Source organism: Ursus arctos, unplaced genomic scaffold (assembly GCF_023065955.2).
Source record: "Ursus arctos isolate Adak ecotype North America unplaced genomic scaffold, UrsArc2.0 scaffold_21, whole genome shotgun sequence".
Lineage (NCBI taxonomy): Eukaryota > Metazoa > Chordata > Mammalia > Carnivora > Ursidae > Ursus > Ursus arctos.
The window spans coordinates 1,043,538-1,055,972 of NW_026622886.1; the positions used below are offsets into that span (position 1 = coordinate 1,043,538).

General features: G+C 44.3%; 1 protein-coding gene across 1 annotated transcript in view; it reads right to left on the reverse strand.

Moving 5' to 3' along the window:
- The window catches only part of MEI1 (meiotic double-stranded break formation protein 1), a 71,858-nt gene that overhangs the window by 44,575 nt on the left and 14,848 nt on the right, over positions 1 to 12,435 (reverse strand). Inside the window, exons 8-15 of the mRNA XM_026479534.3 lie at positions 12,172 to 12,286; positions 11,408 to 11,524; positions 10,148 to 10,247; positions 9,891 to 10,025; positions 5,879 to 5,993; positions 4,911 to 5,002; positions 3,952 to 4,093; positions 1,937 to 2,048 (exon numbers count right to left, since the gene is read on the reverse strand). Of these exons, the coding sequence (XP_026335319.2) occupies positions 1,937 to 2,048; positions 3,952 to 4,093; positions 4,911 to 5,002; positions 5,879 to 5,993; positions 9,891 to 10,025; positions 10,148 to 10,247; positions 11,408 to 11,524; positions 12,172 to 12,286 (928 nt within the window). The remainder of the gene's footprint in view (positions 1 to 1,936; positions 2,049 to 3,951; positions 4,094 to 4,910; positions 5,003 to 5,878; positions 5,994 to 9,890; positions 10,026 to 10,147; positions 10,248 to 11,407; positions 11,525 to 12,171; positions 12,287 to 12,435) is intronic.

The following is a 12,435-nucleotide window of genomic DNA, read 5'->3' on the forward strand; positions in this document are numbered from 1 at the left end:
ACAAGTGGGAGGAAAGCAGAGAGCAATTTCAACCAGACTTATTACATGCTCATCCTGGCCCATACTGATCACATCCTCTACTGCCTTCTCAAACCAAATCCTCTTCTAGTGAGCCCCCTCTCGATAAAAATCACCACCATCCACCTAGACGGCAGCCACAACCCAAGGCATTACCCTGAGCTGTCCCCTCTCCCTCCTGCCCCACATCCAGCTGTGGCACACCCCCCAACACTGCCTTAGCTCCTATCACCAACCCAAGTTAATGCAAGAGGTTGAACTATTTTCTCCTGTCTTGCGTCCCTCTAACTCATGGTTCACACCAAACCAAAAAGGATCTTTCTAAAACAGAAATCTGGGCCTATCACTCCTCTTCTTTAAGACTTGAAGCTCCTAGGATAAAGTCCAAATTCCTCACATGGCCAACAAAGCCCTGTATGACCAAGCCCTGGCTACTCCTCTGTGGTAGACCTTCCACTATATGCTATGGGGCAGGAATAAAAGGCAAGGCTTTAAATGATAATGATAAGAGGCAAGTATTACAGAGATTCAGAGAGCAGGCTCCAGAGCCAGATTCCCTGAGTTTGAATCCTGGGTACACCACTGCCAGTGCAATCTTGGGCAAGTTATTCAACCTCTCTGAGTTTCAGTATGCTCCTCCATAGAATGAAGACAATCATAGTACATGCTTCCTAGGATTTTTCTGAGAACTAAATGAATTAATACATTTAACCACTTGAAACAGTATCTGACAGGGGCGCCTGGTGGCTCAGTTGGTTGAGCATCTGACTCTTGCTTTCAGCTCAGGTCATGATCTCGGGGTCCTGGGATCAAGACCTGCAGATTCCCTCCTTAGTGGGGAGTCTGCTTGTCTCCTTCTCCCTCTACCCCTCCTCTTGCTCATGCATGCTCTAAAATAAATAAATAAATCTTAAAAAAAAAAAAACAAAACAGTATACAGGGATGCCCGGGTGGCTCAGTTGGTAAAGTGTCTGCCTTCGGCTCAGGTCATGATTTCAGGGTCCTGGGATCGAGCCCCACATCTGGCTCCCTGCTCAGTGGGAAGTCTGCTTCTCCCTCTGCCTCTCCTCCTGGCTTGTGCTCTCTCACACACACGCACTCTCTCTCTCTCTCAAATAAACAAACAAACAAACAAACAAATAGTATCTGACAATAGTAAGAGTGTAATAAATGTTGTCATTGGTTATCAATTACTACTACCTTTCTCTCTCTTCCCTTTCTGTTTTTGGCTGTTTTCCCCTTCCCATTCTCACCATCACTAATACTTTCTAAAGAAAATAAAGGAGTCTCTGACTCTGACTCCTGGGCTTATTCTGCAGATAGAAGTATTTACAGGGTGACAACTGGAGAAGTGAGAAAGGAAGGTTTACACTTGAGAGGAAAAAATGACTAGTGAGAGAAGAAAATAAACAGATGCAAGAAGGCCTGGAAAAGGCTGAGGGAGTCGAGAGCCACTGGGTTCGATTTTAGGAAGGCAGTTCAGTGTACAGCTAGACAGCAGCTTTCACACGGAGTGCCAACCCCTCTGCCCCTGAAGGCATCTGGAAGTATGTGGGGACGTTTTTCAGGTGTCACAATGACTGAGGGTACTTCTGACACTCAGCACTCAGGAGTCAGAGATGCTAAACATCTTGTGAGGTCTGAGGGAATATCAAGTATGGAGAGCAATCTGGAAAGACGTGTGTTGTGGGCTCTGAACTGGAACCTCCTTGACATTCTTAGAGAAGTATCAATAAATTTGAGAACTTACTTTAAGTATCTTTGGTTGTTGGATGGTATTTCCTTCCACTCAACACTGGGCAGAATACGGATACTGACTCTGAGTGATTACATACATCTCCTGCCCACGGGTTATGCTCTCTTTGGATACTCTGAGCATCTGCCTCCCTCCCAACTTCCACACTTGCCTGCCGCCTACCGAGCTTCTTGGAGAACTTCTCCTTCATGTGGGGAACGATGACAAAGAGGCTGTGTAGAATCGAGAGGAAAACTTCCATCAAGTTTGGGTGGGTGGCCTGCTCTGAGTGCCTCTGCAAAGAACCAGGAGGGAGAACACAACCCACCAGGACTGAGCCTCTGAAGAAGAAAGCATCAGCAAAACTGGCATCAAATCTTGCAACAATAGACTAACCCCTTTCACTCGAAAAGCACAAGAATAGCTCGGAAACCTAAAGTCACAAGCCTGCCTTCAAGGCTTATATCCACCACTTAATAAGTTGTGTAAGACACATTACCTCTCTGGGTCTCTGTACCAAAAAGAGTAAAACAGAAATAACAAGACCTAGCTCCCGGAAACAAATGAGATCTGATGTGTAAAAAGTACTTTCTAAACTATAACACAGAGTGACACTCAAGTTTCTTTCTTTTTTTTTTTTTAAGTAGGCTCCACACCCAACATAGGGCTTGAACTCATGACCCTAAGATCAAGAGTCAAGTGCTCTACCGACAGCCAGCCAGGCACCCCTCCCTGACACTCAAGTTTCTATGACTACAGCCATCAGTAAAAATGATATAGTTTACAAACCATCTTCACATTTATTTTTCATTTGACCTCTGAACACTCCAGTCATGAGGTGGCCTGATGTAGCAGACAGAGCTCTGGATTAAGAGTAGACAAACCTGGGTTCCAGATCAAGCTCTGCACAAGGTCACTGTGTGCCCAGGGGTCAGTTACCCACTCCCCTCTCAGTGTCTCACTTCCCTACCTGTAAAAGCTGGGGTCTCAGAGACATGGTTCTTATAGATACCTCTCCTTTGGTTTTTAAATTTTTAAAAATGTTTTTATTTAGAAAGGTAATACATGCTCCTTCAAGAAAATGTATAAAATACAGAAAAGTAGAAAGCAAGAATAATATAATTCTATCAACTAGTTCTAGATCTGATTCTAACACTTTGTAAGTCTAGGAAGAGGATAAAGCAGATGAGGAAACCAACGTGAACTGCCCAAGTGTTACTGCTAGTGAGTGCCAACCAGAGCATGCGTGCAGCCCATGGCTCCGGACGGTTACCCACCTGGAGGCCCAGCGTGCTGCCTCAAGAGGCTTCTTCTAAGAGGTCTCTGCCTCCAGAACCAGAGGATGCCTCCCTCTTCCCACCTACTGTTCCCAGGTGTTTGGAGGTGCCCCGACTAAAAGGCACTTTGCGGGCTCACACGATGTCCAAACCTCAAAGAGGACAGGACTCACCCAAAGTCAGCCGGGCAGTCAGCCACCCTGAACCCAGCTCTTCCTACCACCCCCATCTCAAGTCAGCTCAAAACGAAGCTCTTTTGGACCAGGTCTCTCTTCGGAGTGGCCAAATCTCATTTTACAAAATACGTGTGTGTTCCTTAGTGAAGACTGAATCACAGACATTCACCACAGTTCTTTACTAATCAAAAGGACACATGGGTTCAAATCTCAGCACTGTCATGCACTTTCTTTACAACTATTGGAACATGACAACCTCATCTTTAAATTGGGATAATTATAGCACCCATCTCACACAGTCACTGGGATGATCAAATTAGGTAATGAATGTGAAGCATTTATCACTCCATAAACACTACCTATTTATTATTTTATTATTATTGCTTTCTACTTTTTCTTGAGAGGCATCTGTTAGTGTATAATGAAACACCATACCTTGGGGTTTTTTGGGGTTTGGGGTGTTTTTTTTTAAGATTTAAAAAAAATTTTAAAGTAATTTCTACACCCGACGGTGGGCTTGAACCCACAACCCCAAGGCCAAGAGTCACACACTCCACCGACTGAGCCAGCCAGGCTCCCCTGCACTTTCTTTTTAAAACCAAAGGAAAGGTGTCTGAAAAACAATACCACGGAGATCCTCAGAAGGTCCAGTTGAGTACTCGAAGCCTGTGTCTCTTGGCCTGGCTCAGTCTCACATCCTTCACCTACCCAAACTTCATGTTATCTGTGGCTCAGGGGAACCCACCATCACCATGGGGATACAAAGGGAGTCACAGGCACTGAGAAGAAATTCTGAGAAGGCCTCCAAAGTGTCTTCCTTCTCGGCACTAGGAGCTGTGAATGGATTCTCCTGGGCTGAAGGCTCGCTCTGGAATTCCACAGCCAACCTAAGAAATCAATGTGTGAGTATATCATTACCTATACAACATAAAGGTTAGAAGCACCCTCCCAGAGGGACGCCTGAGCTCAGGGTTCTGAGAAAGTATCCCCATCAGCAGATCTGGAGAAAATTCAAAAGCCTCAGTGATGGAGGACCTGGTCCTTGGCGACCCCTCCAGCTGCGTGCTCCCCACCCCCTCTCCCGTGTATTATTATGACATGACTCTTCGACCCTACTCCGTGTACTTCCCTGAACATATCATGCTACTTGCTGTTTCACGTCTCTTTGCCTTTATGAATGCTGTTCTCTCTAGGAATGCCTTCCCCAGATTTGTGACAACCTAAGGAATTCCACATATATACACAAAACTGCCTCTTCCCCAAGAGACTGTAAGCTCCTTGTGGGCAGGAGTCAAACTGACCTTAACTTTCTACTCCCACTGTCTAGCCACAGGCCTGACACAGAGTAGATTCAAAAAACATTCGTTACTGTGAATTAAATTAGTCCAATAAGCATTCAGCAAACACCTATAGGGCTTCAGAAAGAGGAACAAGGCTGAATAAGACAGAACCTCATTGTACAGTAACGAAAACTTCACCAGGAGGGAATCTTTATAAACCTCCTACTCTAGCTCCTCCTCCTCAAACCTTCTCTACACACTCCTCCCCACACACACATCCCCAACCTCTGCCCCAGCCAAAGTGCTCTCAGTATGCAGCAAAGCATCAGAAATCAAGTATTGCTTCTAGAACTTCACCCTTAGACTGATCCTTTTCCACCTCCACCCTCCATAATACTGCCTTGGACCACAGAAGGTCCCTCACCTGCAGGCATTTCTAAATCCCTCCAGAGTACTCAGGAGGAACTTTCCCCTTCGAAGAATGGCCTTCTCTGAATCCCTATTGGAGGCATGGCCCTGAAGTGAGAAGGAGAGAGGGGCATCTATTAGTCAAGTACCTACTCTGTGTCCCAATCTGTGCTTGGAGGACCACAGATCTCTTCCTTTCTCACTGGAGTCTGGCGTTCCCATACACCAACACTTTCCAGGGGATCTTGATTATATCCTCAAAAATCTAGTCATCTAATAGCTCTTTTAAAAAAATGGCAGAAGGGGGAACATTAACTATCTGTCTCCCTGTGAACCACAGGACTGGCTCTTGTTCTATTATATGCAGAAAGCTGTCACAGGCTGGTAGACATTAGCCTAACTGGTTCTAATGCCCAAATTAGTTGCTCAAAGCGCATGAAAATCCCACCCCATCCAGTGTGATAAGCTTAGTTTTCAAAGTTAATTTTGAAAGACATAACCAGCATTCATATTACCTATATCCTTTCTGATATTTTAAGTGATGGACAATTAAAAGCCATCAGTTTCAAAACACTGCACATTGGTAAGATTCTTTCTAAGATTCTAGTGAACTCAACCTTAAATAATTTTGTGAGCATGTTTACCATAACTGCTAGGATGACATAAAAAACAAAATGGTATGGTATAGTAGGTTTGAGAAAAAACACCCTGGGATTTACTATCCAAGCTCAGATACTTGCTAGTTTTGGACCTTAGAGAAAAAGTATTTAACCCTGTGGCTTCAGTTTCCAAATCTGCAAAGATAAGGACAGCAATTATTAAGTGTCACAGCTCTGTCATTAGGGGAGAAAAATAACATCTCATTATAGATCTGTGTGCATGAGAAAAAGCTATAAAGAGGCATACAAAGGTAAGGCAATTATCTTCTTAAAACACATTATGGCATGATCTCCAGAAGAAACAGGCTGCATGCAGTGTACTGACCAGGGGCCTCCTGTTCAGCGGGGTCTGGGAAAAATCTGCACAGCGGCTCAGCATGGCTTCAAGCAAGGCCCGCAGTTCCCTGTACTGCACAGGTGGAACACTCTGATGGTCCTTCCTGCAGCCAGAGAGACAAAGGTAAGTTTAGGGTAAGGTAAGGGTATTCCAAGATACTCTCAGGTTCTTAGGCAATGGGGGACAGTGTGATGGATCAGAACATGGGTCCGGGATCTGATCTGATAAAAATCCTTGCTCCAATATTTGTCTAGCTGCACGACTTTGTGCACATTCCACATCCTCCCTAACCCTGTTTCCTCATCTATTAAATGAGAGGTAATAGTACTTTCTTCATAAAATTATTTTAAGGATCAAATTAGATAACGTATGCCAAGCACTTAGCATGATGCTTAATAGATAGTAAGCCCTTTTAAATGACAGCTGGGACTATTATTGCTGTTATTAAGGAGACAGAGGGCTTTCTCACAGAGAAGGACCTCCTGGTGAAAAAGAAGTACTATCTAGAACTGAAGGTGCATCAAGATATGTATATGGCCACTGTCCTCCAATTAGTAATAAGCTCTCCTGGTGAAGAGAGATCAAATTTGCTCTCTGTTACCATGGTAAGGAAAACCATGATCAATAGGGAAATGTTATCAGGACTCAGACTTTATTTCAGAACAGATAAGAACTTCCTAAGAGCCAAACTCTATAGAAGTAAAGGGGAAAATGTAGGGGGAGTGAGCTCCCCATTCTTAGAAATAATAAGCAAAGACTAGAAACTAGTTTTGGAGATTCAATCATTGTGAGTATGGGGTAAATGTGGAAAGTAACACTTTGGGTCCATTCGAACTTTCATATTCCATAGATTCAGGGAGGCAACAGTCATAGACTAGTCTAACTGCAAGCTCCAACTGGTCTCTGGCCAGCTCAGTCTTTTCATTTTACCTAAACAGAGCTAGACGCATTATAAACTGATGAGAAATATAAAAAGATGTTAAATGAATGAATGACTACTTGACAGGATATTAGGTAGTTGTATTCGTTTCCTGGGATGCTGCAACAAATTACCACAACTGCATGGCTTAAAACTGAAATTTATTCGCTCATAGTTCTGGGGGCTAGAAGTCTGAAATCAAGGTGTTGGCTCCCTCTAAAGGTTCTAGGGAAGAATCCTGCCTTGCCTCTTCGCTACTGGTGGTTGCCAGCAATCCTTGTCATTCTTTGCCTCATAGCTGCATCATTCCACTTTCTGCCTCTTCTTCACATGGCCATCTTCCCTGTGTCTGTGTTACTGTATGTCCGAATCCCCCTCTCCTTATAAGGGCACCAGTCTTTGGATTTATGAGCCTGCACAGTATGACCTCATGAATTCAACTGTATCTACAAAGGCCCTATTACCAAATAAGGTCACGTTCACAGGTTATGGGCGGGCATGAATTTTAGAGGGATGCTATTCAACCCAGTGCACCAACTAAGGAGAAATCTATGTCAACCCTCATCCCTGGGCCTTTCTTTGAACACTGAGAGTAATCTCTCGGGCCTTCTAACAGGCACTCAGTTTACTCTATATAGTTAAGTCTTGATTTTCCCTTTCCTTCTTCATTTCTAGAAGCTCTAAATTTCTATCCTACACTGATTGTCAAGCTCTGGGTCCACCATCTTTAAATTCTCTTCAGCAGTTCTCATTCCTCATTCCTCCTTCCAGTTGTGCTTCCCAGAGACCCACTGAACCACTCTACCTCAGAGGGACCATCTCGGTAAACATTCTGGGAAATTAACATGGAAAGTAAAATCATCTGAGGATTAATAATCAGCCCCCTGCTTAGCACTCTCCACAATTCTGGCCCAACCTGCTTTCCCAGTTTCTTCATGTATTGCTCGCCTTCACACAACCTGCTGGCCAGACCGGCTACTGTACCCTAAGTAACCCCTAAACTTTCCCACCCACATGGTCCTTCCACAAACCGCAATCTCTCTCATCCCTCTTAGCACAGCTCAAACATCTCCTGCCTCCTCCCTAAAAGGTGCTACCAGTCCCCCGTAGCACTGGCCTCCTGGGAGACTTCCAGTTCTACCTGGGTACCTCTAATTGACACTGCTCTTCCTCTGTACCTTTGTTACCCTGTTGGTTTACTCATCTCCCCCTCACTGGGATTCATGCCCCAGATTTAGGGATTCAAATCCAAGAAAGGACAGAGGGGGAAAAGAGACAGACTGAAGTCATTGTAATGTAAATGTTATTTTTTGTTGCCATTTTTAGAACGAACCTAGAGTCGAATCACGAATCACGAAGACTTAAATATGGTTACAGAAGAGACTATAAATATTAACAACCTTTACCATGTAAAATTAAAGGTACAGCTGACTGACATTGAGAAGTAGAAGGTGGGGAGGAGAAAGGAAAAGTCAGATGCTAATAGACTCAGCTAACCAAGAAGGGAGTCAAGGGATACTGCTTGAAGTTGAGGGAACAAGAAATACAAGTTTTAAGTATACTATTTAAAGATTTGAAGACATAAAATATTAAGTACCAAAAATTCCAGAGAAATATAGAGAAGACAAAATAATATGATCTAAATCTTGGTCTTTCTTACTGGTGACTCAATGAATAATGTCCTAAATTGGTAAATAAAGTGACAACATATTGTTTAGATGTAGGGAGATAATCACCAGAACCAAAACCAAAATGAGTTACAGTTAGTTTCCTTTAGGAAGTGGGGACAGAGAATTGTTCTTTTTTATCATAAACCTGTATATTTTATTTCTTATTATTTGAATATATTACTTTGTTAGATTTTTAGAAGTGAAAACATGGAAATAAAAGTTATTATATAAATAAATGTTTCTTCCATTACTTTTTTCCAAGATATCAAGCATCTTGCTAAGGAATAATTTCCTATCCTGATCCTAGGATCTCTTAGTCTTACCATCCATTTTGACATCCTTCATTCATGTGCTTTCAGGACTGAGGCGTATAGTAGTGAGCAAACTGACATGGTCCCTGATCACTTGGAGATTATATTACAGTGAGGAGAGACACAAAACAAATGAATAAACAAGAACTATCAAGTGTTTGGTTGGTGCTAGAACAGCCTAATGGGTCATTTAGGGAAAGATGCTCTGAATGTGACCTGAATGATGGGAAGAAGCCAGTTGTGCAAAGATTTTAGGGAAGAGCATTTCAGGCAGGGAGAACAATTTGTAGAAAGGAAATAGAGGAATAGTCTGAGCTAAAACAAAAGACAGAGATTTTTTTTAAAAATTACATCCATGAAATAAATAGAATAAAATGCTATTTAAAAACATGCAGATGGGGGGTGCCTGGTGGCTCAGTTGGTTAAGCGTCTGCTTTCTGCTCAGGTCATTATCTCCGGGTCCTGGGATAGAGCCCTGCATTGCATTGCATCAGGCTCCCTGCTCAGCAGGGAGTCTACTTCTCTCTCTCCCTCTGTCCCTCCCCACTGCTCATGCTCTTTCGCTTGCTCTCTCTCTTTCAAATAAATAAAAATAAAGTCTTTAAGAAAATAAAACAAAATAATAAAAACATGCAGATGGGGCACCCGGCTGGCTCAGTCAGTGGAACATGTGACTCTTGATGTCAGGGTCATGAGTTCCAGCCCACATTGGGTGTAAAGCTTACTTTAAATTTAAAAAAAAAAAAAAAACATGCAGAGAATTGGAAAGAACTATGCCGAATTAAAAATATGAAAGCAAAAATAAGACACACAGTAGAAGGGTTGAAAGATAAAGTCAAGAAAATTTCCCAGAAACTAGTGCATAATGACAAAAAGATGAAAACTGTCAGAAAACAAAGAAAATTAGAGGACCAGTCCAGGTCCAACATTTGAATGGCAGTTCCAGAAAGACAGAACATAGTGAACAGAGTATTGGAAAGAAAAAAATTCAAGAAAACTTCCCTGATCTAAAGGACAAGTACCGCCTGGAAGCTGCCCTGGCTTGACCTGGCCCACTGGGCATACAGAGGTGGGAAGTTCAGCCTGCCTGGGTCTCTCACCTCAGAAAGGCAGAAATAGCCTTCACTGCCTCAGCAGCCACCTCCAGCACAGGGCTGCTCACTGCTTCTTGGAGAGCACGGCCAGCATCTCTACACATGGCTGAGCTTGTGAACAGCTTGATCTCCTCTGGCTGCCTGAGAAATGGTAAATGAGCAACGAATAAGTGAATGCCTATCACTGACACCACCAGGAATAAACACTTCTTTCCTTCTCCAGTCTGGCCACTACAGGCCTGACACCCCATCGTTTTGCTCACCGAGTCAGGATCTCAGCAAAAAGCAGCAGGCCCTGCTTATGTAGCTCTGTGTTGTTCATCCTCAGGCTTCCCTGTAGACTCCTCACCACTGACTCGATCCCTATCTCAAAATGACATGGCAGACGCCAGGGATCAGTGCGTGGTAGTTCCTTCACTGCCTGCCCAGCAGTGAGAGGCTCTGGACCCCACATATTTGCTGGTGGCCCCTCACAGAGGGGCCCTGACAAGATTGAACCGATGGGATGAGGCTGTGAGATCTTTGAGGGCAGGTCCTTATCTGATTCATCTCTGTCTCCCTGAAACTCAGCACAAGCCCTAGCACAGGCCCTGGTACTCGAGGTTTTTAGTAAATGCCTACTGACTGAATTGTGCCTTTTCCACTAGACACACTCCTATTCCTTCTCAAAGAATCAGGTCAGACCTCCACTTCTCACGGAAGCCTTCCCTGATCCACTCAGACAGAGCTATGGGCCTCCACTGAGCTCCCACACCTCCCATACTTCCCTCTGGCACAGCCCTAATTGGCTCGTTTGTCTCTCTCTCTCCCCTTCCAGAGGACAAGGACCACATTATAGCTATCGCTAAATCTCTAGGTCCCAGCCTGGTGCCTGGCACAGAATAGGAACATAGAATATAAAATGAATGACTGAATGTGTCCCGTCTAAAAATCCAGACACGATATAAAAAGTCCCAGACAAAAAAAGTATCACCAGGAAGGAAGAGGAAGGGACAGTTTCAAGAAACCATGAAAGAAAGAATCAGCTAAACGTAGGGACTAACTAGACGGACACATATCTGGAGGACAGGAAAAGACTGAACCCAAGGCTGAGTAAAGTTGTTCTTAAGGTAAAGGAGGAATTCATTCAGGGGCTAATAGGACTACCTTTCTCTTGCCAAACATAATAGACTCCTGCTAATCAGTGAAGGGAACTGTCTGAATATCACTGCTTGCATATGGAATCTGGTAATGAGTTGGGGCTGATGGAAATGACCGGACCTAGCACTCTCCTCCAAGGTGTAGGCTAGCCCCCATCATTCCTACTGCTACCCAGCTTCAGAGTACTGACCACCCTAGGGCTGTGTGGGTGTCTCAGTCAGTTAAGCATCTGACTCTTGATCTCAGCTCAGGTCGTGATCTCAGGGTCCATGAGTTCAAGTCACGCATTGGGCTCCACGCTGGGCATATAGCCTACTTAAAAAAAAAAAAAAAGTGCTGGCCATCACCCTACCCAGAGCTAGTATAGGACTCCCACTACCAACCGTATACCGTGTGGCACTTGGAAAAGAAGAGCGGCTCTTCTGCCAGGAGTATCAAGCAATTGTAGCTGGACCACACAAGCACTTCGCTGGAAGAGGAAAGGTGCTCAAAGAGGAACTCTGGCCGGGAGAGGGGAGAAAACAATAAATGACAGTCGTGTGATCACAATCCCATCACTAAAGCTAGGCCCTTGGATTTATTCAGCACCTCACACCTATTACTTCATCAGTTCACACACTGTCTCCATGAGACGTGATCATGAATTCACAAATAAACCTCAGTCTTATGGTCTAACCTCATCTTTTTAACAGGTGAGGAAACCGAGACCCGGAAAGAGCTATTGTTAGTGGTAGAGGTGGGATTGGAGCTCAGGTCTCTTAATTCCCAGGATAGGTAACAGCATGATGCCAAGAGAAGTTTTTAGAGCCAGAGAGGCTTGACTGCATACCCTTCTCTGCCAGTGACCAGCCTTGTAAATTTACACCAGTTATTTCCCTTTTTTGATCCTCAGTTTCCTTATCCATAAAACAGCCAATTTGAGGGGCGCCTGGGTGGCTCAGTCATTAAGCATCTGCCTTCGATTCAGGTCATGATCCTGGGGTCTTGGGATAGAGCCCCGCATCGGGCTTCCTGCTCAGCGGGAAGCCTGCTTCTCCTTCTCCCACTCCCCCTGCTTGTGTTCCCTCTCTTGCTGTGTCTCTCTCTGTCAAGTAAATAAAATCTTTAAAAAAAAAAAAAAAAAAAAAGATTAGAAGGAGCTCCCTACCTGGGATGTCGGCATGGATGAAGGCTGGGGCATGCTTCACCGGGGAGTGGACCAGCACCGCAGTTATACAGTGGGCACTGGCCACCTGCAGAGTCTCGTCTCTAGAGAGGAGAAGCTGGAGAAATAAGCAACAAAAAGTGCCACAGTCACACCACTGACAGAGGGCCTATCCAGCGTCGGGCACAGGGTGGTGCTCAGGGAGAGCAGTTACGGATTATGGAAAGGGGTCTCTATGAAGAACAGCAGGTGGGAAACAGAAGAACA